The sequence below is a fragment of the Schistocerca americana genome, chromosome 4 (genome assembly GCF_021461395.2).
Source record: "Schistocerca americana isolate TAMUIC-IGC-003095 chromosome 4, iqSchAmer2.1, whole genome shotgun sequence".
Taxonomy (NCBI): Eukaryota; Metazoa; Arthropoda; class Insecta; order Orthoptera; family Acrididae; genus Schistocerca; species Schistocerca americana.
The window spans coordinates 647962046-647989585 of NC_060122.1; the positions used below are offsets into that span (position 1 = coordinate 647962046).

The 27540-nt window shown below is 43.9% G+C and overlaps 1 protein-coding gene across 1 annotated transcript in view; it reads right to left on the reverse strand.

Annotated features, from left to right (window-relative positions):
• Positions 1–12625: 12625 nt before the first annotated feature.
• LOC124613673 (nucleolin-like) overlaps positions 12626–27540 on the reverse strand; it is a 153705-nt gene continuing 138790 nt past the window's right edge. Inside the window, exon 3 of the mRNA XM_047142390.1 lies at positions 12626–12771. Coding sequence (XP_046998346.1) covers positions 12626–12771 — 146 coding nt within the window. The remainder of the gene's footprint in view (positions 12772–27540) is intronic.

Here is a 27540-nt window from a genome sequence, read left to right on the forward strand (position 1 = left end):
AAAAGTGGTCCAACTAAAACATTGATATTTATTTACGTACTAAACGAACATGTAAAGCCGGCCGTGGTGGCCGTGCGGTTCTAAGAGCTCCAGTCCGGAGCCGCGCTGCTGCTACGGTCGCAGGTTCGAATCCTGAACCATTTTTGAACATGTAAAGTTCCTATTTAAAAGAACGCAGTTGATATCCGTTTGACCTATGCCAGCGCCATCTAGCGGGCCAACTTAGCGCCATCTGGTTTCCGCCTTCAAGCTAGAGAAGTTTCGTTCTTTGTAGTTTTTTCGTTTGACGCTTATTTCGTGAGATATTTGGGCCGGTCACGATCAGTGGAGCACCCTCTATATGAGACTGTGGCCCACACAGACTAGGCTACCCGTGCCCACTACGCCAGCGCTCTCTTGCTTCCCTCCCCTAACGCATACCTGCCCACCGCCCATAGAGAGGGGACCCTGGCGAAGCTATGTCCCCCACCAACTGTGGCAGACGCAGAGCTGAGCTCCGCTAATGGCGCGCCTGGCTGGCATTGTTCTGCAACTTGCTACTCTGCCGCATTGTCCGCCTGATTGTTGCCGGCTGCTGGCTTTGTGCGCCGCCGCTCCTTCCTACGTACATCTTCCTCAGCGGCGACAATTCCTCCAGCTGCACCTTGGCGCGTCCATTAGTCACGCACTCCCCTGGCCCCAACCCCCTCCCACGCCTTCGTAACACTCACTCCAACATCCAGTCTCAAAAGCCTGCCATCTCCAAGTTTATGCCGAGCGAAACTACTCCACACAGAGCGCATCGCTCCTTATAAGTATTGTTGTTCGTCTTCAGTGATTAGGACGGAGCCTGTTCCAGTGCCATTTCTTCCATGTCCTCCTTTTATCCCTTTTTCCTCTTGGAGCTACGCTCATGGCTGCTTCTGGTTATCTATTTACAAATACGTTTCTGCGAATATTCTTATCACTTCGCTTTGACTTGAAAGAAATCTACACTACTGGCCATTAAAATTGCACCCCCAAGAAGAAATGCAGATGATAAACGGGTATTCACTGGACAAATATATTATACCAGAAATGACATGTGATTACATTTTCACGCAATTTGGGTGCATAGATCCTGAAAAATCAGTACCCAGAACAACCACCTAAGGCCGTAATAATGGCCTTGATATGCCTGGGCATTGAGTCAAACAGAGCTTGGATGGCGTGTACAGGTACAGCTGCCCATGCAGCTTCAACACGACACCACAGTTCATCAAGAGTAGTGACTGGCGTATTGTGACGAGCCAGTTGCTCGGCCACCATTGACCGGACGTTTTCAATTGGTGAAAGATCTGGAGAATGTGCTGGTCACGACAGCAGTCAAACATTTTCTGTATCCAGAAAGGCCCGTACAGGACCTGCAACATGCGATCGGACATTATTCTGCTGAAATGTAGGGTTTCGCAGGGATCGAGTGAAGGGTAGAGCCACGGGTCGTACCACATATGAAATGTAACGTACACTGTTCAAAGTGCCGTCAATGCGATCAAGAGGTGACAGAGACGTGTAACCAATGGCACCCCATACCATCACGCCGGGTGATACGCCAGTATGGCGATGATGAGTACACGCTTCCAATGTGCGTTCACCGCGATGTCGCCACACACAGATCCGACCATCATGATGCTGTAAACAGAACCTGGATTCATCCGAAAAAAAGACGTTTTGCCATTCGTGCACCCAGGTTCGTCGTTGAGTACACCATCGTAGGCGCTCTTGTCTGTTATGCAGCGTCAAGGGTAACCGCTGCCATGGTCTCCGAGCTGATAGTCCATGCTGCTGCAAACATCGTCCAACTGTTCGTGCAGATGGTTGTTGTCTTGCAAACGTCCCCATGTGCTGACTCAGGGATCGAGACGTGGCTGCACAATCCGTTACAGCCATGCGGATAAGATGCCTGTCATCTCGACTGCTAGTGATACGAGGCCGTTGGGGGCAACGCCGGTCAACTGCTGTTTGTGTATGAGAAATCGGTTGGAAACTTTCCTCATGTCAGAACGTTGTAGGTGTCGCCACCGGCGCCAAAGTTGTGTGAATGCTCTGAAAAGCTAATCATTTGCATATCACAGCATCTTCTTCCTGTCGGTTAAATTTCGCGTCTGTAGCACATCTTCGTGGTGTAGCAGTTTTAATGGCCAGTAGTGTATATATGTGGGAAACATTTTGATAATGCACTGTGAATAAAGCCACCAAAGAATGAAAGGCATTATCTGCCAGTGGGTATTGATTTAAATCAATGGGGAAAGCTGAATATTTGTGCCGGATCAGGATTCAGACCTGGGACTAATACGGACAATGATCAAAGGGCACTACGTCAGTAGTGTGTGGATAAGTTGAGAATTTGGGTTTGACAGGAGGTGTGCTACGGTACTTCGTGCCGTTGCGACGACCACTGTGTCCGGATGGCCTACTTGTCTGTGCATCTAAGTAAGCAGGAGAACTGGGTTCGAATCCCAGTTCAGGGCAAATTTTCAACTTTCCTCATTGATTTAAATCAATGTCCACTGGCAACTAATGTCTTTCATTGCCTTGTATCTCAAAAGAAATTTCCCTGTATGAGAGTGTTTTAATGTTACGGTGGCTCAAACTGCAAATTTTTCGTTCTAGATACGGAACCTCCCATCTGTGTTTCTACACTGAGTATTCGACGGGAATATAGAAAACCATTACACTGCTGTGTGAATGATGACACGCTGATGGACGGAACCTGTAATTTTTTATATTTCCAAGTGGGTGGAATTGACTAATCACCGAAATACACGGCTTCGTGCAGAAAAATGACTACTTCCAAGATATTTAATGTGGCTGCAAATCCGTGCGTAAAGGAACTATAGTTTGCTTTTATTTTACACAAAGCTAATAATCTTTCAGTTAAAGTACCTAATATTACGTAACATTATATTTAGCACAACGTATAAGGATGTGAATGAAATTAAAAGTAACCATATTTTTGTTTTAGTTTACTTATTTTGAGAAGCAAGGACGCTCTGCGGTAATACATTAGAGAAGATAAGTTTATTTGCCAAGATCGGTAATACTACTCTTTATTCTCGATAACCGGTTTCGGTAATCAGTGTTACCATCTTCACTCACATCTGGAAATCATTTACACAGTGTAACTATCTTCAAAACAGTTGTAATGTACAGTATCAGGTACAATATAAAAGAAGAAACCAGAATAACAACATACCTCGACAGATAGGCTATTGAATAATTATGTCTTAAAATAGCAGTAAAAGTGCTCTTTCTCGTGAATTGGCAGGTATGTAACAGACCAGAAGACTGATGCATCGGCAACCCAAAATTAAAACTACCATGTACAAAGTTTTTCACCACGTACTTCTGTCTTACGTCACTCACAACAGAGTATATCATTGGAATCGATGACCAGTTACGTATATGCGTTGATAACTGGAAACGCCGCTATTGTAACGTGTATTTCTTACTTAAAATCATTTGTGTGATTAAATTACAGTGTGCTACACATTTTGTGGAGGAAAATAAGTTTTATAACCTGTTTACAAAATTATTTTCAATTAATAATTAAGGCACACACTAAAAATGATTCTTATAGTGTTAATAACACAAAGTGCCTACGCAGAAGCTGAATTTATATTCGGTACAGTTACCACAAAGTGATATACAATAGGTCACTTAACACAGGATTTAAAGATTTACGAAACAATTTCTGTATGCTACAAAATTGTTTAGGCCTATACTAAAATCATACCATAAACAAAGCATGTTTTGAAGTGAACGCCGTTTCTGTTCTAATAAGTTTTCATCAATTATACGTGTTTCATCCGTTTTCTTTGTGAGTAGTAATCGGGTGTTTCACGACAGAACAACGAGTTGTAATAGTGAAAGTTTGTTACAAATATGATAAATGTTGTGCTGAGACTGTTGGCAAGCTCCGTGGAATGTGTGGTCAACGTAATGTACCGGGTAAGTTCACTGTGATGAGACTGATCGCTAAATTTGAGGAAACGTCTTTGGTTCTGGACATTAAACCCTGAGGGCGTCCTCGTATTAGTCCTACTGCGGGAAACTTCGGCGTCGTGAGTGGTAATCTTGCCATTAGTCAGGTGAAATGTATTGTTCACAATAACTGGATATTCTCAGCACCAGCTTGCAACGAATTTTGAGAGAACATCTGCCCGTTTGGGCCTGTAAGATTCAACTGACACAAGAACTGAAACCAGACGATTACAGTATGAAAACGGCGGAGCATTTGGCCATTATGCTTGTGAAACAAAGAGCCGACAAGAATTCAATCAACAACATAATTTTCACAGATGAGGCGCAACAGCATCGTGAACGAGCAAAATTGCTGGATTTGGGGCACAGAGAAACGTCGAGTAATTGGCCGTACTACTTCGAAGATGGCGCCGGAAACGCATTCACAGTGTACAGCGAACGCTAGGGTAGTATCTTAACAGTGCTTTCGTAGTCTCATCTGGATCGCGCGAACGCTGAAGAGGTTTGGTCTCAACAAGATGGCTCGGCCTGTCACACACGTATTGCGACAATGGACTTCTTACGACAGAGCCCAGCCGGGTGATTTCTTGCAACGGTGACTTCAATTGGCCATCCATATCTTACGAGCTGACACCATGTGATTTCTTTCTGCGGAAGTGTTTGTGTATGCCAGCCAACAACGATCACATCCAGAGCTCAAGGGCGTAGTACGGCGTGTAATTTCAGAACCAAAGGTATGCCGAAAAGTTATGGAAAACACAGCCTAAAACTTATTATTTAACATATAGAGATTTAACTTAAAAACTATCATGGTGTTACCTAAACAAGTTTAAAAGTACTTAGAGCCAATCTGGGAAGCAAGAAGACACATTCAACTTTTAAGTGAAAAACGATAGTATCTCAATGCCCAGACGAACCCGTAGAGAGAGGCTGTATGAAGTATCTAGAATGAATGAACTAATATCGATTGATTGAAAGTCGTTTGGCTACATACAATACGTATATTCTGTTTAAAAATAAATTCTGCAGTTTTGGGAGAGATGTTAGAAGTCGGTTTGCGTTAATGATCCATTTGCAGCGCAGGATAATAACTCGGTGAAGTCGGTAACTTACGAAGTGTAACTCTTGTGCTAGTTCGCCTCCGGTCGCATATGCCAGGGACGAAAAAACAACGACGGTCCGTCTCCAGTGGCCCGAGAGCCGCCAAACAGTTTTGCGCGAGTCGTGACGGGAATGGATGCCACCCAAAACTTCTGAAGACGGCTTTCCTATACGAATATTGGACGTCACGTTGCTGTTCCCCGCTGGAGGAATACATATGAGGAACATTCAGAATGGAGAAAAAGGTTCTTCATACAAACATATCTACTGACAATACGCGATACAACACACACATTTTCGTCCATTTTAGTAAAACTGTATTTAAGATTCAAGTTCTTAGCGCACCTCTAATTTACTGATGAAGGCTAAGGGTGGGCCAACACCATATTTAATTCCAGCATTGCCGATGGACGGCGCCAAGAACTTTTAAGTCATTTTAAGCCAGGTGTCCGGGTACCTTTGATCACATAGTACATGAAGACTGTTACGACCAAAAGTAAGTGTATATATAAGCGCTTTTCATCATAGAGCAAGGTCTCAAAAATCAATGCAGTGGAGAGAAAGGTTTACAAAGCGCAGTGAAATTCGCAAGGAGGTTGTAAACAACGTCTACTGTTCGTTCAGCTTCGTGATACAAACGATCGTTCGAGAGGGTAATTACGGTCCCAGCTTTTAATATGGACCACTCCAGTTCAGTATGGTTTCTGGGCGGCCAATATGGGATGACGAACCGGCTTTTCTGACAGAGAGGTAATTTAATCAGACAATCTGACTCTCGAATTCTATTTGAAAACAACATTTAAATAGTAAATGCTTAATTACTTACAAGTTAGAGTTTTAATTGATGTTACTTGTACTATGTAGAGTATTTTCCCAAATCTTTTACATCACTTTCAGGAATTTCAAGAACGGAGAATTCGGGTTAAAAAGGGTGTATGCTCGAGTATTCTTTCACCCGTAATGTTCAATCTTTATATCGCTGAAGCAAAGCCGGAAACCAAAGCTGGATTCAAGAGTGGGATTAAAATACAGGGTGAAAGGATAGCAATGGTAAGATTCGGAGATGACATTGCTATCGTCAGTGAACGTGAAAAACAACTACAGGATGTGTTGAGTGGAATGAACAGATTAATGAGTGTAGAATATCGATGACAGTAAACCGAAGAAAGACGAGAGCCACGGGGAGTAGCAAAAATGAGTAGTAACAGACATGAAATTAGCGATAAACTTAACCATGAAAATTGTTGAGAAGGAACTAAATGAAGTTAACGGATTCTGCAACCTCGGAAACAAAACATCACACGACGGACGAAGCAAGGAGGACATAAAAAGGAAAACAAATACATGCAAAAATATCATTCTTGGCCAAGAGGAGACAACTGGTGTCAAACACAGGCCTTAACTCGAGGAAAAAAATTCTAGGAATGTCCGTTTGGAGCACAGCACTCAATGTTAGTGAAACATTGAACAGGAGAGAATCGAGGCATTTGAGATGTGGCGCTACAGAACTATGTTTAAAATTAGGTGGACTTGTAAGGTAAGGAATGAGCAGGTTCTCAGCGAACCGGTGAAGAAACAAATACACTGAAGCACCAAAGTAACTTGTAAAGGCATGCATATTCAAACACCGAGATATGTAAACAGGCGGAATACGGCTCCAGCAGTCGGCAACGCCTATATAAGGCAACAAGTGTCTGGCGCAGTTGTTAGATCGGCTACTGTTGCTACAATGGCAGGCTATCAACATTTAAGTGAGTTTGAACGTGATGTTATAGTCGGTGCACGAACGATCGGATACAGCATCTCCGAGGTAGCGATGAAGTGGGGATTTTCCCGGTAAAACATCAAATCGCCGACATCGTTATGGCCGGAAAAAGATCTTGCAAGAAAGGGACCAACGACGATTGAAGAGAATCGTTCAACGTGACAGAACTGCAACCCTTCCGCAAACTGGTGCAGATTTCAGTGCTGAGCCATCGACAAGTGTCAGCGTGCGAAACATTCAAGGAAACATCATCGAAGGCCCACTCGTGTACCCTTGATGACTGCACTAGGCAAACCTTTACGCCTCGCTGAGACCGTCAACACCGACATTGGGCTGTTGATGACCGGAAATATGTTGCTTGGTCGGCCGAGACTCGTTTCAAATTGTACCGAGCGAATGGACGTGTACTAGTATGGAGACAACCTCATGAACCCAAGGACCCTGCATATCAGCAGGGGACTGTTCAAGGTGGTGGAGGGGGTGTGCAGTTGGAGTGATATGGGACCCCTGATACATGTAGATAGACTCTGACAGATGACACGTTCGTATGCATCCTGTCTGATCACCTGCATCCATTATGTCCATTGTGCATTTTGACGGACTTGGCCAATTCCAGCAGGACAATGTGACACCAAACATGTCCAAAATTATCACAGAGTGGTTTCAGGAACACTCTTCTGGGTTTGAACACTTCCGCTGGCCGCCAAATTACCCTGACATGAACATTGCTGGGAATATCTAGAATGCCTTGCAACGTGCCGTTCTGAAAAGATCTACATCCTCTCGTATTCTTATGGATTCCTGCAGGATTCATCGTGTCATTTCCCTGCTGCACTACTTCAGACATTAGTCGAGTCCACACCAAATCGTGTTGCGGCAATTCTCTCTGCTCGCGGGGTCCTACGCGACATTAGGCAGTTGTACCACTTTCTTTTGCTCTTCATTGTATATGAATAACACTGACAAGAGGAAGGAACAGAGTGATAGGACATGTGTTAATACACCAGGAAATAAATTCCATGGTACATACGGCAGCTGTAGGGGAAGACAGAGAGTGGAATACATCCGATGAACTATCGAGGACGTTGGGCGCTAGTGCTACTCTGAGATGACGAAGATGACACAAGAAAAACTCGTGACGAGCACCATCATTTCAGTCAGAAGATTGATAACTCAAAAAAAGAATTTTAAAAGCTTTCATTTGTTATAGTACATTATTTTCAGGACATCACGTAATTACAGCCGCAGTTGCCCTAGTACCGTTTTACTACACATGAATCTAGTCAACTGTGTCAACGTTGATTGTTATTACTCGATAAATTCTACCTCACACTCATACGCCGTGTACTTTTTATACAGTAATCATCGACGTCTTAACGTTTCGGAATCAGGATACGATAACGACATATTCATTTACATATTAACTACAGAGTAAACTGTACATTTAAATATTAGGCAATCTTCTTGGTATTTCACATGAGCCTGAATAATAAATGAAGGTTATAAAACGCGCAGCCATTGAATAAATAATGTTCACTACATTCCACAGATATTGTGTTTACTTTATTTTTGTACGCATGGTTTGACTGTGTGAATGTGTGTATTTATACAAGTAATGCTTGTGTGGAAAATTTAAGACAGTGTAGTACCACAGAACGTAGTCTATTAGTGTATCAAGTGTGGAACACAACCCCACCGACCTAATTTCGAAGGTTGTTCATGGGTTATTTCAAGAGTATTTCGGTAAAAGGGGCATGTGGTTCCCGATGGCTTATTACAGAGTAATAATATAGTTATGATTTATTCGGTTTGACACACCATTTACCTTTATTTATAGGAAAACACCTTCGCAACATCAAAAAAGTCTGTAGTTCGACCACACAAAACTACGCCCAGGGTATAATGGCGTTGTCCAAATCTTCCAATGCATTCACTGAACTCATACACGATGGGTATTTCGGCCTGCTCTCCATCTGTAAACCTATCTGTACTTGCTGTGTCAATGTCAACTCGTCATTGTTGACCACTGAGTGAACCGTGATCAATAATTTAGACGTCAGTACATTCAAACAGCATTATGCCTTCCGACACCGTAACACCTAGACCACCAAAACTATCGTTTTCGACAATGTTTTTGGGTGTATTATGTACAGAATAACGATGATATCATGTTGGAGTGTTAGACGTAAATGGGCCCTGAGGGACGCAGATCTGCTTCGGACTGCACTACCCGTATGTAGTTTGGGAACCCACCACAATGCAGTAGCAAAATGAGGTCAAGTCCAGTATTATCGAACATGTTCGTTTTGGTCGTCCAGGTGTTACGGTCTGGGGAAACAATATTGTATGTGCATATTGGCCTTCAAATTTTTGAGAACGGTACACTCACGCTTCAACATTATTGTGAAACTGTAGCGCTTCCCATGTGCGGCTTTCCAGGGGTGCATTCGGCCCTGATTTCTTTTCTACGGATGACAATGCGCGATCGCACCGAACAGTGCAAGTGGAGTATCTCGTGGAACGAGAAGATATACGGTGAATGGACTGGCCTGCCCATCACTCCCCCCCCCCCACCCTCCCCCCTTCCGACTTAAATCCCATCGAGAACGTGTGGGATGCTTTGGGGAGAAGTATTGCTGCACGTCAAAATGAGCGTCACTGATCAGCTTCTTTCAGGTTGCAGTACACTCAATACAGAAATTTTGACAGAAGCTTGTTTTCCTTGCGATTGCAGTCGTCATTCCGAATCCTGTTACTTTTTGAGACGTTTAGCAGTGGTATCTTTCAAGAATGAATTTCCAGTCTTAGTGGAGTGTTTGCTCATGTGAAACTTCATGCCAGATTAAAGATGTGTGCCGTAAGAGAAGTCGCAGCTGTGACCTTTGCCTTTCGCGAGCAATCAGTCTATTCGCTGACTTATTCAAGCACGACTCGCAGCTCGCCCTCACAGCTTTGCTTCTGCCGGTACATCACCTCCTACCTTCCAAGCTCCAAATGGCTCTGAGCACTATGGGACTCAACTGCTGAGGTCATCAGTCCCCTAGAACTTAGAACTAGTTAAACCTAACTAACCTAAGGACATCACAAACATCCATGCCCGAGGCAGGATTCGAACCTGCGACCGCAGCGGCCTTGCGGTTCCAGACTGCAGCGCCTTTAACCGCACGGCCACTTCGGCCGGCTCCAAGCTCCAGAGTCCTCCTCCTGCATACCTTACGGAACTAGTGAAGGTCACAGATTCGAGTAATTCTGTGTTAGGAAGCTTCATTTCAGCGCAGACTCCGCTGCAGGGAGTGCAGACAATTCCCCACACTGTGCTTTATCCATTTCTCCGCGATATCCTCTCTCCACGTGTGCTGATCCCGCAAGGTATGCAAGAGAACTTCTGTGAATTTTCCTTATGCTTTCAGAAGTTGTTATTTTATTTACACGACAAGTTTCAGCATCTTGTTACTGCGATCTTCAGGCACCTGCATGTTGAAAACACTAAGTATACATTCTGTATACGTCAAGGTCTACCACAAGTTGACATTACAGACAATGAAGCGTAATAATAAAAGTTCTTAAAACCTACAAAATCCACCAAGCAGCGTTATAAGGAGCACCTGTGTACGCAAAGCACAACAAAGCAGAATATCCCCATCGAACAGTCAACGTCGGTACTAACTAGTTTGACTTAACGGAGTCACAATGGAACATTACCAAAAACAGAAAATATACTAAATCGAACGCATACACGAATAAAGTTTTCCTAGTCCTTTTATTCTTGTAAAAAGTTTCATAACTCGTATAGACGAGAATCACCATAGTTCTCAGGAAACGCTCTACTCACTCAAAATTAAAAGTCACGATTTGACCTCTAAGGTAACCAACAGTGTGCACATCTATCGCCCAAGTAATATCACCACTAGTTATGTATCAGGATTAGTTGTCACAATATCATAAAGTGCAACCAGAGGCCAAACTCTACAGCTGACAAATTACCAATTGAATAACGCAAAACAAAAGAAACTGAGAGGAATAGTCTTGAAATACCTATAGGGCCTAATGCTATATGTCAAATAAAAAATAAAGAGATAGACATCGAGTCCGTTAAACAACAATTAATCGGCGGGCAAATACCGGGGCAGAACAAGTGAGGATCCCCAAATGCCAAACCAAGAAGAGTCCCCAAAAATCTCAATTGACTATGTAATTACTATTCCCTGGGAAATATAATGTGTCATACTGTCGGCCTATTTACAGACTGACGGAACCCATCGAAATATGAACTTACACACAGTAAGCAGTTTCGCAAAAGGCAGCGTGCGGATGGACCAAGCTAAAACTAGGGCGAGTATGCGGAAACTCACAAGAATACAAAGTATAAGCACACTAGTTACGGAATATACTGGCGCGAAAAGTGGCAATATTTGCGAGCGCAAAGAGAGTTTGGTAAGCGACCTAACACTACACACAATCACAGAGTGGGGCAATACTAAATCAAAGCCTTCTAAATAATGAGGAACACCAACTGAATAAAACAACCAATGTAGTAGCACTAGAATACATTTTCCAGGGGTCTGGAGCCACACAGCAAAACTTGGACCTACTGTAGTAGAGTGTAACATACTCGAAAGTCAGAGCTATCATCTGGTCGACGTCAAAAGAAATTCCTTAAAAACCATAAAATTTGCGTATGTTGTTGTTGTTGTTGTTGTGGTGGTCTTCAGTCCAGAGATTGGTTAATACCTGCTCCGAATTTTTCTTTTGTTTCCTTTACTGCTTGCTCAATATACAGATTGAATAACATCGGGGATAGACTACAACCCTGTTTCACTCCCTTCCCAACCACTGCTTCCCTTTCATGCCCCTCGACTCTTATAAATGGCATTTGGTTTCTGTACAAAATGTAAATAGCCTTTTGCCCCCTATAGTTTACCCCTGCCACCTTCAGAATTTGAAAGAGTGTATTCCAGTCAACATGGCCAAAACCTTTCTCTAAGTCTACAAAAGTTAGAAACGTAGGTTTGCCTTGCCTTAATCTATTTTCTAAGATAAGTCGTAGGGTCGCTGTTGCCTCACGTGTTGCAACATTCCTACGGAATCCAAACTGCTCTTCCCCGAGGTCGGCTTCTACCAGTTTTTCCATTCGTCTGTAAAGAATTCGCGTTAGTATTTTGCAGCTGTGAGTTATTAAACTGATAATTCGGTAATTTTCACATCTGTCTAGACCTGCTTTCTTTGGGATAAAGATGCATGCCCTCGGGAAAACTTACGGCTGTAGTGTCCCCTTGCTTTCAGCCGTTCGCAGTACCAGCACAGCAAGGCCGTTTTAATTAGTGTTACATGGCCAGATCAGTCAATCATCCAGACTGCAACTACTGAAAAGGCTGCTAACCCTTTTCAGGAATCACACGTTTGTCTGGGTTCTCAACAGATACCCCTCCGTTGTGGATGCACCTACGGTACGGCTATCTGTATCGCTGAGGCACGCAAGCCTCCGCACCAACGACAAGGTCCATGGTTCGTGGGGGGGGGGGGGGGGGCGGAATTTGCGTATATGATAAGAATATCGTCATAATATTTCAAGTAAGGTGTATGGCGAAGTGAAGTTTGGAAAGCACCGTGGGGGGTGCTGGCGGAAGTAAAGATGTGAGGACGAGCCGTCAGTCGTGCACGGATAGCTGAGTCCTGGCCCGAGGCACAGTTTGGATCTGCTGCGAAGTTGCAGCGAGCTTTGAGTCTGTCGCCGCTGCAGAGCAGGTGAGGGAACCGCTAGGCTGGGTGCGGCGACCCAGTGCTGAGTGGCTGGAGCGCCGCCAGGGGCAGGCGCAGCACGCGACCAGATGGCGCTGGCGGCGCGCTTCCGGATGAGGTCGGCGTGGCCTTCACTGCCAGTGCCCGTGGCGCAGGGAGGCGGGCTGTTAAAAGAGGAGCCGGGCAAGGCCGTCTCACAGCTAACGGCGCGGCGCCGCTCACCGCTAGGTCCAAGATCTGTTACTGTTTGCGTTACGACAAGGACGCTGCCTGGATATCAGCTACACCGAACTTCTGCAACTACAACAATACTCTCCAATAATACTTCGAAGTGCATGACTGAGGGTATTTCTCATTGTACCGCGTATTGGTTTCTTGTAGGCATTTCGCGTACGGAGCAAGCGATAGTGACTTCTTAATTGCCCCTGTATTCTGTCGTTATACACTGATTAAAACTGCTTTGTGACTGACGTTTCGGCTAGTTGAGTGGTAGTGTACGGTCGTCAGTCAATCGCAGCTTTTTCTCGGGCTCTACAATCTCGCTGTGTTGCCTGCTCTGCCCGCACCTTACTTGCCTAGTGAAGCAGCCTGCAGAGAATGAAAGGGGTCAGGACGCAAGGATGGCAAGTGAGGGAACGAACCGCCAAGTACGCTGTGATTTTTGGATGTTCTGGTTGCGTCACTACGAAAATATTTTCATACCAGTAAAGCAGAACTGTATCTACAGCTTAAGGTAGTACAATGGTTGATGTTATACGGAATAAAAATATTAAAAAGAACAATTTCAGATCCCCAATCTTTGTCAAGAGGTCCTAAATCAACTATTTGGTGATTCACTTTCTTTCGTGTCTTATAGTCTCACATCGTAGCTTGCCTTTTGTGGTCACAGTTATTACGGTGTTTTGAAATTAAGAAACACAGCAGTTCATTCGGGGAGCTTGCAGTGAAAATTGTGGTCGCTTGATACTTTTACTGGACTTAATATCGTATCTTATTGTTTACGAAATGTAGCCATCATCGAAAACTGTATGTTGTCTAGAACGAAGAAAACAGACATTTTAACGATAGTTTAAGGACTCGCTTTTGATCAACTTGAGCAAGCCTTTAATAATAGTTCAAGGCGCTTCAGTCTGGAACCGCGCGACCGCTACGGTCGCAGGTTCGAATCCTGCCTCGGGCATGGATGTGTGTGATGTCCTTAGGTTAGTTAGGTTTAAGTAGTTCTAAGTTCTAGGGGACTGATGACCTCAGATGTTAAGTCCCATAGTGCTCAGAGCCATTTGAACCATTTGAATAATAGTTATGGATAACGTTTCGTATGATTCGGCTTCCTTGGTACGGCACGTAACAGTAGCTTCCAGAAATAAGACGTTATCTCCTGGCTACAACTAAGAGTATTCCCATACCAGACGACTGTAGAAAGGGCGAATTTCTGGATCCCGTTAGTTCCGAGACCTCTAAATGTTGTAGATTAACTGGATATATAAGAGTGGATAAGTTAAATAATGAGGAATAAATCGGGATGGAGGTAAGATGCAGCAAAACGTTTTAGATAAAAGTTGTAGGGGGCGAAGAGGGTCACACATTGCTACTAATGGCCTCATCTTGAACGTGATTTTCAAGGTGATTTGGAGGTTAGAGTGATTTTTTGTAAAAATGGGAACCCTAATTTTTTATTCAAGATTTGAAAAGAGTGGCCAATTAATTTTACAAATGAAATGGTGCATTATTTAACGTCATGGCAAGTTTCAGTCGAGTTCAAATAAGTAAATTTGTTTTTGGTTCTAGTAGGGATTAGTTCGGAATCGAGCAGGGATACCTAAAGTCGCAGGTTCGACTTGATGCTCGACTTCGGCATAGGGGACTGTTGACCTCAGATGTTAAGTCCCATAGTGGTCAGAGCCATTTTTGAGAGCAGGGATACAGCAAAATACAATGTCAGACGCAGATTGGAAGAGGCGTAAGGGGTCACGAATCATTACCAACAACCATGATTTTAAAGGTAATTATTGAAGGTCATTCGAAGGTTGAGCTTTGTTTCACGGCAATCCCTGTTTGTGACGTCGGATTTGGAAAGGGAAAACAGATTTGTACTTTAAGTTTTAATTAACGTGTTTATTGGCAAAAATAAATGTATCAGTGTATATACGTTTCTGTGGCATTTGCAAGACAGAACAAACACAAATGAAGCTTAGATCGTTGATTTACAAGTCGCTGGATGAGCCTTCTCGCCTCTCATTCCTCCGGATGCCTCTTCAGATTTGTATCTAACATTGTATTTTGCTGTATCCCACCTCTATTCCGACTTAATCCCTACTAGAACTAAAAACTGATTTTTTTAATTAGACCTTAACTGAACCTTTCCATGACCTTGAATAATGTATCACAATAAACCTAAAATTTGCCGCTCTTTTGAAATCTTGAATCAAATATTAAAGTTCCCATTAAAAAATCCCTTTAACCTCCAGATCAACTTAAAAATCACGTTCAAGGTCACGGCCATTGGTAGCAAGGCACGGCCCTCTTTGCCATCTACAACAGTAATCTAAAACATGTTGCTGTATCTCATCTCCATTCCGATTTACTCTCTATTATGGATTAAAATGGTCCACCCTGTGTATAGGCACTGCAGATAGCCACGTACCACTGCCGCTTAAATTCCACTGAACTCATAGGTGCTCAAGATAAAATTTATGTGGCATGTAATAACAAAAAATATAAGTTAGCAGAAGCAAAAAGCCTGAGTTTCGCTTCACTGTACCTAAGGAGACGATTAACAGGAGATGTGTACGTTCCTACACTACTCACTTGTAATTGGTTCTTGAAACATTGCAAGTGGCTTTCGCTGAATAGAAGGTCCTGATCTAAAAAACTCTGCCAGGTTAGGCTTTTCAGCATTTCCGTGACTCTCTCCCAGGAGTGAAACACACGTGGCACCATTCCGGCTGGCCTTTCCTGCGATTGTTCAGTATCTCCCGTTAGTGCAACATGGTACGGGAGCAATGCTCGGAAATGTGTGCCACTGGTGTCTTGGAAGGTATCTTCTATGTAGACAGAATGCACCCTCTCAATGTGCTACCAACGATTCGAAGCCTGTCACCTTCTTTATGTACTAAGATGGTATCTGTTCTTTCGGACATGTCCGAAAGAACACATACCAAATTAGTATACTAGTTAAGGCTAACCGGCCACTTGACCATCTTCTGTGCGAATGCACAAACAGTGCCCGAACTCTTACGGGAATCGGCAACGCGCCGCGAGTAATGAGTATAATGGGCGGGGGCACTGCGAATGTAGTGCGGGACAATACGTTGAGAATGTCGGTTTCGCGGGAGGCGTGCCAGAGATAAATCCCTGCAGTCGCGCTATCCTCTGTGTCCTCGGTCGCTCAGATGGATAGAGCGTCTGCCATGTAAGCAGGAGATCCCGGGTTCGAGTCCGGGTCGGGGCACACATTTTCATCTGTCCCCGTTCACGTATGTCAACGCCTGTAAGCAGCTAAGGGTGTTCATTTCATTGTAATGTCACCTTCTTTACCTACGAACGAAACGGGTTGGACAAAACTAATCAAACATCGCGGAAAATGCATGCTTGAAAATAAATTCAGATGCCAGCCAGGCCTGCAGACTGCGCTGTGGTACTGGACCAAGAACGGCACCTCCGCAATGATCCCAATACAATGCAAGTGTCAGTCATTGTCAGAACAGTATTCCGTGTAACTGTGAGCCCATTATGTCGGAGCTAAGTGCATTCGAACGTGGTACTTGTTTGGTGGGTGCTTCTGGAAACAAGCTAGTCGAAGTGCTTGTGTTACAAGAGGCATTGTATCGAGATTTATACCGCGTATGGGGAAGTGGAGAAAAACACCATCCCCTAAATCACAGCACGTACGTAAGTGTGCGTTCTATGATCGAAAGACGGTCACTGAAGAGGATTGTGACGAAAATTAAGACGACGACAGCTGCAAAGTCATTGCAGAAGTGAATGTCTCACTCGCGAACGCTGTCAGCACCAAAACAACACGAAGAGAGCTCCTTAAGCAGATAACTGCAGGGTGAGCTGGAATTCCAGGACTACACATTAATGTTGCGAATGGCTACTACAGGAAAACGTGGGGTCGAAGCCATAAAACCTGGTCTCTGCAGCAACGGAACAACGTCATTTGGTCGGATGTGTCTTGTTTCAGAATGTTTCCAACTTCTGGTCGAGTTTATGTCCCAAGAGTGAAACATGGTGGGGGTTTGGTGATTGTTTGTGCTTTCATGTCGTGGTATTCAATGGGCCCCGAAGGTTACTCTGCAAGGTCACATTACTGTCATCAATTATGTGACCGTTTTGGCTCATCAGGTACATCCAGTAGTACAATATTTGTTCCCCTATGGCGGTCCAGGGCCCCTGTACACACAGTTCACATGTCCAGGACCCAGGACTGTTTTGTGACCACAGTTACCATATTACTGAGGTTTTGTGGTCTACTATGGAGAGAAGGGTGCATTATCGCTACCCATCTTGATCACCGTTGTCTGAACTTTCAACAATCTTATAGAAAGAATGGTATAAAATTCCCTTGAAAACCGCAGAAGACTTACATCTATCCATTCCGAGATGACAAAGTTGTTTGGAATGCCAATAGTTTTTTGCACCGTATTAGGCATGGTAATGTGTTTTGTTTCCGATTTTATCGTATTTTTATGTACCCCCGGTATGCTATCATTCTATTTGATATCCCCACAAATCGCGAAACACAGGTATCCGTAACAGTTGAATGAGTCCAGTTATGAGTGCAGATATTATAGTCATAGGATACTACTTTTTCATTCTGTGAAGTCTAGTTTTACATTTTAGAACATTTAAATCAAGTTGCCAATCTTCGCACCACTCTGAAATCTGTATGAATATTTAGTCAGCTTTTATCGCATAGTACTTGACTAGACGTAACTGCGTCATCTGTAGAATTTCTGATATTACAATTAATATCGTCTGTCAGATCATTAATGTACAGCACTATCAGAAAGTGTCCTAAAACACTTCCCTGGAGCACGCTTGAAGTTACTTGTAAATCAGTTGATGTTTGTCCATAAAAGATAAATGTGCTTCATCCTCCCTACCAAAAAGTTCTCTGTCCAGTCACAAATTTCATTTGGTATCACACATGACAGAACCTTCAGTGATAAACGTTGGTACGGTAATGATCCAAATGAGTCAATTTCTGTCACTTCTTCCGGATCTGTCTCATCTTCTGCATTCGTTCATGTCTTTCCATACTAGTGTATTATCACGTGGAAGTCACATTAAACACCTTTGTATATCCCATTCTGTCGATTCCAACAACTCCGCTCTTTCCCCTGTAACTAGTTCGCTTGGTACGCTGCAGTGGCTGTACCGACAGCCATGCAAAACCAGAACTACACACACACACACACACACACACACACACACACACACACACACATGCGCGCGCGCGCGCGCGCGCGCGCGCGCGCTACATGTCTTCTCCCAATAAAACTGCAGACAGTCCCTCTTCCAGAAGACAATGAACAGTGCCCTAATATTTAGATGTTCCATTAGGCCTAACTTTTCCTGCCCTCCTCTGCCAAGCATCAGGACTCCTCCAGTGTCTCCCACCTGCTACTTTATCCTTTGTGCAAATTACCAGACATCTGAGCAATCTAAAGAAGGCATCAGCACTGTCTTGTTCAGATCCGAGTTGACGGCTGTAACATGTCATTCAGAATGTTATGTAGTTTCTGTGTTAACCCCGTAAAGAGTTTTCTCTGCCCTCCCACTTGGAAATATTGAGTTGCGAATGTTCATTGTTTACTATGCCTAAGTCATAGCAGATCACTGAAGCCGAAAATATTTAGCACAAAATTCCGTACATAGGGCTTCGTGGCAGTGTCTTGGGTTGTTACACAAAATGAGAATTAAATGTAGTGCAGAAAGCCTGTAGATAAACCGGGTCGTAGTTTCGGAAACTGCTTGAGGAGGAGGAGGAGGAGGAGGAGGAGATAAGAGTTTCACGTACCTTCGACATCGAGGGTCTAAAGATGGAGCACTAGCTCGGATTAGGCAAGGATAGGGAAGGAAATCGGTCTTACCCTTTCAAAGGAACCATCCCGGTATTTGACTCAAGAGAATTAGAGAAACCATGGAAAACCTAAATCTGGATGAACGTCGTCCTTCCGAGTATGGTGTGCGGACCACTGCGCTACATCACTCGGTGGTGAGTACATTCATGTATATGGTTGCCACGGTGCACTGTAATATGCACAGCATAGAGTCTCACGGCAACGCTGAACAAATCGTCCCCATTTTCTCTGTAATGAGGAAACGTCCTGTTGTTTATTGTACCTCTTTACTCCTCCCCTGCTTTTAAAGCAAGTAATGGAAAAACTGTTCCATGGTCCGTGCAGCTTTTAAGAAGCGGCTATAAACAGCTTTAAGGGGTACGGCCATTGAAGCAGACCCTGTAATACCTCCGCAATAAAAGTATAAGCTACGGCGACATTTTTTCCTGCATGGGCAATGTACTTTCTTTACTTTCACACAGCAGAGTGTCAGAAGCAAAAAAAATGATAGTAATCACACTGTTGACAGGCAAACGACGCTAGGTCTGCAAATATTCGGCTGCCTATGTGCAACAGGAGCGGAAAAAAGGCTACTCGTGAAATACTTCCAAATACAGTTATCAAGAACGGATATCCCACCAAATAGGAAACAAATGTCGTCAAGAACGAATATCTTATCAAGAGTGAATAGCTCACAGGGTGGTCTGTGCACTCTTTCGGAACATCCCTCTGTGTGCTGGAGAGGGAATGGAACCCAGAACCTAGCCTCTCAAGGGAAATGCTCTTACCGATTGAGCTAAGCAGGCGCCACTCACGTCTTCCCCTCACAGTTTCACTTCTGCCAGGACCTACCTCCTACTTTCGAAACAATCCTGCACACACTCTTAAACTAGTACAATAGTGCGAATGAATTGCGCAAAGAAATGACTTAGTCACAGCTTAGGAATTGTTCCAGAATGAGTATTTATCACAAACTTTAAATCGTAAACGTCGTCTGGTTTCTGACGATACACCGTCCTTTTTTAGTATTAATCACGAACTTTAGACCATAAAAGTCATCTGGTTTTCTGCACTTAAGAAAATACTGAGGAAAGATACAAACACATTTACGGCATTGTGTACCGTGCACAGTAGCGGAACAAATTAGAGACGAGACTGATATCAGCCGAATAACGATGCACCCTTCACGAAATAACATCTGTGTGGCAATGGTCTATGGACGGTTGTTGTTGTTGTGGTCTTCAGTCCAGAGACTGGTTTGATGCAGCTCTCCATGCTACTCTATCCTGTGCAAGCTGCTTCATCTCCCAGTACCTACTGCAACCTACATCCTTCAAAATCTGCTTAGTGTATTCATCTCTTGGTCTCCGTCTACGATTTTTACCCTCCACGCTGCCCTCAAATACTAAATTGGTGATCCGTTGATGCCTCAGAACATGTCCTACCAACCGATCCCTTCCTCTAGTCAAGTTGTGCCACAAATTCCTCTTCTCTCCAATTCTATTCAATACCTCCTCATTAGATATGTGATCTACCCATCTAATCTTCAGCATCCTTCTGTAGCACCACATTTCTAAAGCTTCTATTCTCTTTTGTCTAAACTATTTATCGTCCACGTTTCACTTCCATTCATGGCTACACCCCACACAAATACTTTCAGAAACGACTTCCTGACACTTAAATCTACACGCGATGTCAACAAATTTCTCTTCTTCAGAAACGTTTTCCTTTCCATTGCCAGTCTACAATTTATATCCTCTCAACTTCGACCGTCATCAGTTATTTTGCTCCCCAAATAGCAAAACTCCTTTACTACTTTAAGGTTCTCATTTCCTAATCTAATTCCCGCAGAATCACCCGACTTAATTCGACTACATTCCATTATCCTCGTCTTGCTTTTGTTGATGTTCATCTTATATCCTCCTTTGAAGACCCGGTCCATTCCGCTCAGCTGCTCTTCCAAGTACTTCGATGTCTCTGACAGAATTACAATGTCATCGGCGAACCTCAAAGTTTTTATTTCTTCTCCATGGATTTTAATTCCTATTCCTAATTTCTCTTTTGTTTCCTTTACTGCTTGCTCAATATACAGATTGAATAACATCGGGGAGAGGCTACAACCCTGTCTCACTCCCTTCCCAACCACTACTTCCCTTTCATGTCCCTCGATTCTTAAAACTGCCATCTGATTTCTGTACAAATTGTAAATAGCCTTTCGCTCCCTGTATTTTACCCCTGCCACCTTCAGAATTTGAATGAGAGTATTCCAGTCAACATTGTCAAAAACTTTCTCTAAGTCTACAAATGCTAGAAACGTAGGTTTGCCTTTTCTTAATCTTTTTTCTAAGATAAGTGAACGGTAACATCCTTGAAAACTACTGGTCTCCTAAGAGTCCCGTTCGGAGCTGAATGGAAAAACATTGGGTTGAGTTAGAAGGCTGACTTCAGATCCCGGAGAACTGCCTTCTCTGACTTCAGCTTTTGAGGAAGAATATGCTGCCATTCCTCCAGAGACATTCACACACCTCACTGAAAGGGCTCCCAGCTGAGTTCAAGCGGTCATAAAGAGAAAAGGTGGACACGCCGCACAGTAATGTCTACTGACAAATGTCCCGTTACTTTTGACTACATCATGTATGTAACCTCCATGAATTAGCAAGTAACACCTGACACATTAGGTCGTAAAATGAACTGCGCACAGACAGCTTTGTTGACTTCGCTGCACAACTGATTACGTGAAACACCGAGGCGTCTGTGTTACGATGAACGATGTCGTTGCGTTGAGAAGACCGGAATGAGCCTGGCAGACGCAGCCTTGGTCGTTATATCTGTAATATCTGCTGATGTTTCGCCACATTTAGTGGGCACGTCGGCAGTGAAGGGTACTCCAGCTAATTGGATGGCCCCTGGAGCTGTCCCCGACCTGCAGACTCAGCGTTCAACCGAGCGACGCTCATTATTACGCAGCGGATCACTTTATTTAAACGGCACAAGAAATTCTATCACAGGGGAGTTAATGGAACCCTGGGACATACTGACGTCCTTTCACACAAGAAAGTGTTCTACTAACTGAGAATGCACGCCCGATTTCAGCGTCTACATTCCTTACTGCATCGGAAATTACGAACGCTGAGCAGATGTTCCCGTCTATTAGCTACGGCGATGGTGCCGTTCACGAATGTCAAATGTCACACACCACTCGTTGAGCGAAAATGATACGCGTTACGCTAACATTCACGAAAGGCAAATGTTGAGTGCGAGAAATAGCTGCAAACGAAAGTTCTGACAGCGTACAGATTATTTTATATGACACGGTACTGCGTCTCATACATAGCACGTTACACACAAAATCCATCCGATTCCTAAGATTGTCTCTTCTACATGAGTGAGGACACAAAATTCGTGCAAATTTTAACTAACGCATGGGACTAGGACATTGTTATTTACCAGTTCTAAACATGGTAGATTTTCAGCAACCGTATACACACTACTGGCCATTAAAATTGCTACACCACGAAGAAGACGTGCTACAGAGGCGACATTTAACCGACAGGAAGAAGATGCAGTCATATGCAAATGATTAGCTTTTCAGAGCATTCACACAAAGCTGGCGCCGGTATCGACACCTACAACGTGCTGATATGAGGAAAGTTTCCAACCGATTTCTCATACACGAACAGCAGTTGACCGGCGTTGCCTGGTGAAACGTTGTTGTAACGCCTCGTGTAAGGAGGAGAAATGCGTACCGTCACGTTTCCGACTTTGATAAAGGTCGGATTGTAGCCTGTCGCGATTGCTGTTTATCGTATCGCGACATTGCTGCTCGCATTGGTAGAGATCCAATGACTGTTGGCAGAAAATTGAATCGGTAGGTCCAGGAGGGTAATACGGAACGCCGTGCAGGATAACAACTGCCTCGTATCACAAGCAGTCGAGATGACAGGCATCTTATCCGCATGGCTGTAACGGATCGTGCAGCCACGTCTCGATCCCTGAGTCAACAGATGGGGACGTTTGCAAGACAACAACCATCTGCACGAACAGTTGGACGATGTTTGCAGCAGCATGGACCATCAGCTCGGAGACGATGGCTGCGTTTACCCTTGACGCTTAATCACAGACAGGAGCGCCTGCGATGGTGTACTCAACGATGAACCTGGGTGCACGAATGGCAAAACGTCATTTTTTCGGATGAATCCAGGTTCTGTTTACACCATCATGATGGTCGCATTCGTGTTTGGCGGCATCGCGGTGAACGCACATTGGAAGCGTGTATTCGTCATCGCCATACTGGCGTATCACCCGGCGTGATTGTATGGGGTGCCATTGGTTACACGTCTCGGTCACCTCTTGTTCGCATTGACGGCACTTTGAACAGTGGACGTTACATATCAGATATGTTACGACCCGTGGCTCTACCCTTCATTCGATCCCTGTGAAACCCTACATTTCAGCAGGATAATGCACGACAGCATGTTGCAGGTCCTGTACGGGCCTTCCTGGATACAGAAAATGTTCGACTGCTGCCGTAGCCAGCACATTCTCCAGATCTCTCAGCAATTGAAAACGTCTGATCAATGGTGGCCGAGCAACTGGCTCGTGACAATGCGCCAGTCACTACTCTTGAGGAACCGTGGTATCGTGTCGAAGCTGCATGGGCAGCTGTACCTGTACACGCCATCCCAGCTCTGTTTGACTCAATGCCCTGGCGTATCAAGGCCGTTATTACGGCCAGAGGTGGTTGTTCTGGGTACTGATTTCTCAGGATCTATGCACCCAAATTGCGTGAAAATGTAATCACATGTCAGTTCTAGTATAGTATATTTTTCCAATAATACCCGTTTATTATCTGCATTTCTTCTTGATGTAGCAATTTTAACGGTCAGTAGTGTATGTATCAACGGTGAAACTACTCAGCCAACCGGTAGCAAATAACTGTTAAATACATTGACCTTGGTTTCGACACTCTAAGGATGTTTTAGTCAAAATGAAATTTTTAAGCTGCAATGTTACATTGCGAGAATGCAACAGTCGAAGTATAGGGAAGACATGGTCAAGTAAAGAATTAATTTAATTTTTGTCTTTAGCATGTCTGTTCCATACTCTTACTGTTGCCTACTCGCAGTTTTACTTTACGGCTACTAAAATTTCATTCTGAGGACTACATCCTTAGAGGCGCCGAAACCTATGTCAATAGATTAACTATTATCTGCAACCGGTTGGCTGTGTTATTTCTTCGCTGATGTCTTTTACAAAAGAACCACCGATTTTACAAGCATGCACATACAGCCGTGGGGGTACTTTCAACACTTACGTTTAGGATCAAAGTTTTCATTCACCTTTCACGTACTTTTCTTGTGTGTTATACCGAAGGGGCATGAAACGGAAGCAGTGGTTGGGAAGGGAGTGAGACAGGGTTGTAGCCTACCCCCGATGTTATTCAATCTGTATATTGAGCAAGCAGTAAAGGAAACAAAAGAAAAATTCGGAGTTGGTATTAAAATCCATGGAGAAGAAAAGAAAACTTTGAGGTTCGCCGATGACATATTAATTCTGTCAGAGACAGCAAAGGACTTTGAAGAGCAGTTGAACGGAATGGACAGTGTCTTGAAAGGAGGATATAAGATGAACATCAACAAAAGCAAAACGAGGATAATGGAATGTAGTCTAATTAAGTCAAGTGATGCTGCGGGAATTAGATTAGGAAATGAGACGCTTGAAGTAGTGAGTTTTGCTATTTGGGGAGCAAAATAACTGATGCTGGTCGAAGTAGAGAAGATATAAAATGTAGACTGGCAATGGCAGGGAAAGCGTTTCTGAAGAAGAGAAATTTGTTAACATCGAGTATAGATTTAAGTGTCAGGAAGTCGTTTCTGGAAGTATTTGTATGGAGAGTAGCCATGTATGGAAGTGAAACATGGATGATAAATAGTTTGGACAAGAAGAGAATAGCAGCTTTCGAAATGTGGTGCTACAGAAGAATGCTGAAGATTAAATGGGTAGATCACGTGACTAATAAGGAGGTATTAAATAGAATAGGGGAGAAGAGGAGTCTGTGGCACAACTTGACTAGAAGAAGGGACCGGTTGGTAGGACATGTTCTGACGCATCAAGGGATCACAAATTTAGCATTGGAGGGCAGCGTGGAGGGTAAAAATCGTAGAGGGAGACCAAGAGATGAATACACTAAGCAGATTCAGAAGGATGTAGGCTGCAATAGGTACTGGGAGATGAAGAAGCTTGCACAGGATAGGGTAGCATGGAGAGCTGCATCAAACCAGTCTCTGGACTGAAGACCCCAACAACAACAACAACAACAACAATACCGTACGCACTACAAAGATACACACGATAGTCAGACTCCTCCTTTACTTATACGAAGATGTCTGGATTTACTTTAATTTCTGCAGCTCTGTAGCGTCGAACTTCAACCAGTGTTGTCCAAAGAAGAGGGACGAGGACTGCGTCCTTCACAAAAAACAACTGACCTCCCAACCGTTGAAAACTGAAACTTTTGGTTATGTTCTCGCAATTCCGGAAAAAGAAACATATCAAACGTTTCCAGGTACATGAGTGCTGTAACTACCTCACTGCAAGCAACGATGGGCCCCTAATCATTTCTCGGGTAACTGCATTGAGTTTTCGAGCGTATCTTTCGCTCTCTACTGTGGTATATTTCTGCTGTGTTCGCAGCATTCTTATTCTGTAGCGGTCCACTCTTCCACTTAAATGGAATTCAGCCTCGTCACTGAACACTAAACGTGAAAGGGAATTGTTAGCTTCCTTCTCCGCACCCAAACTAAATTTACACGTCGTGGCAACATTCCACGGGCTGAGGCAAAGCTATGTCTTCACAATACCCTTTCATCCAGGAGTGCCAGTTCTGCAAGTTTCGCTGGAGAGCTTCGGTGAAGTCTAGAAGGTAGGAGACGAGGTACTGGCGGGAATAAAGCCGTGAGGAAGGGTTGTGAGTCATGCTTGGGTAGCTCGGTTGGTAGAGCACTTGCCCCCAAAAGACAAATGTCCCGAGATCGAGTTTCGGTCCGGCACACCGTTGTAATCTGCCAGGAGGTTTCGTATCAGCGCACACACTGCTGCAGAATGTAAGTTTGTTTCTGGAAAGTTTTCGATAATTTTTGCTCTCTGTTATACTGATATCACAATGTCTGTGAGCTTATTCCAGCCAACATTGTCGACAGTCTTTTTGTATTTACGTTTGCTAAGAACGTTGGTAATACAAAATTGTTAAGGCTTTCGTGGCCACTTGTTGACGAATTGCCTATTGGCTTCTGTCTCGGGTTCTTCGGCCGACGTTCATCTACTCCCGTACTGCAGCGAACGACCGTCGCAGGTAGCAAGAGGAGAACCGCACCGGAAATGACCTCGGAGAAGCCCCCGGACGTTGGCGCGCCAGGTACATACAGTCTGCGGCCGCGAGTCGGCTCCAGTTCACCACCGGCAATGGACGGTGAAGCTTTGACAATGCCAGACACTCATGCTGGCGAAACGCCAGTAAAATCATTTGATTAACGTCGGCCGAAGGACTCGAGACAGAAGCCAGTAGGCAGTTTGTCAATATTGGTAACCTTGAACAGGTCGCATCGCACCAAAGTAAGCCGATGAATATCGTAGCTTCTAGGAAGAATGAAGGAAATGAATTCAAACTAGGAGAAAAAAAATACATTCACTTACAGCGTCTCCTGTTGCGCGATTCGAAATTTGTTTGCCTAAGATCCGTTGGATAGTAGCCGCCAAAAAATTGGCAGATGTGTCAGGAAGTGACCGTAGCTTTAATTGTAGTGCTAACAGATTACGCTCGGAAGGTTCATATTGTCACAGGAGCATATTACCAACATTTCTACTGACGTGGTTAAGGGATGCTGTCAAGACGAAATATTGCAGTAACTTGTAAAACTGGTGTGTTTCTGCTCCACCAAAACGCCATAGTGGTTCTGCACGGGATGGACACACATGATGTTTCTATGGCTTGTTAAGTTTTATCGCCTCCCCCCTCCGTACTCTTCTGACACTGCACCCGGGGGCTTCTTCCTCTTTTCTTAGGATGAATAAACCATTGTGTAGGCGACATTTTGAGAACGACGACGAGGTGGTTTTCGGTAAAGTTTTCTTAACAACCAAAATTCAGACTTTCAGAATGGTGTCCACCAAGCTATTCACAATGGGGAAAACGTGTTGCAGTGAACGGTGAATACGCAGAGAACGTGTAACACATCAAGTTTTTTAGCGGACAGAATTTTATTCTGGACTACATCACCTACGACTGAAACTATCTCCGCTAAGTCGTGAACGTAAAATCTGAAGTGCAATGGCTCTGATTATCTGCGGCATCTGAGATGTTACTTCAGTTTCTGTAGATGAAACTCCATTCAGGATAAAATACTGCGTCCTGTGAGGAAATTTTCGTTCGAATCTTAAACCTGGTTTGATATACCATAGAAACAAGATTTCTGTAACAGACATAGATGTGACACTGAAGTGGAAACAGTTCGAAACCATAGGAATCCGGTGTAAACCTGGTTTTCTCTCTCCTTAGTACCGAATGAGTTGCAGGTGAAAGACGTTTTCAGAATTCGTGCTGATTATAATGGAGAAACCTATTTTGTTCCTCGTAAATCACAATGTTTTAACTCAGAGTGTGTTATATAATTCTGCTGCGAATAGGTGTGAGATATACAGGACGATAGTTCTGTTTATATGATCTTCTTTCTTTTTAGAGATATGAGTGGTAAGAATGAGTGTGTTACTCATCCGCGTGTGTACAGTGCTACTGACTGACAGCAACATTTAATTTTTCCTTTGTGAAGGGACATTTGAGGACAGAAATCAGGATTTCGTATCTGTTGT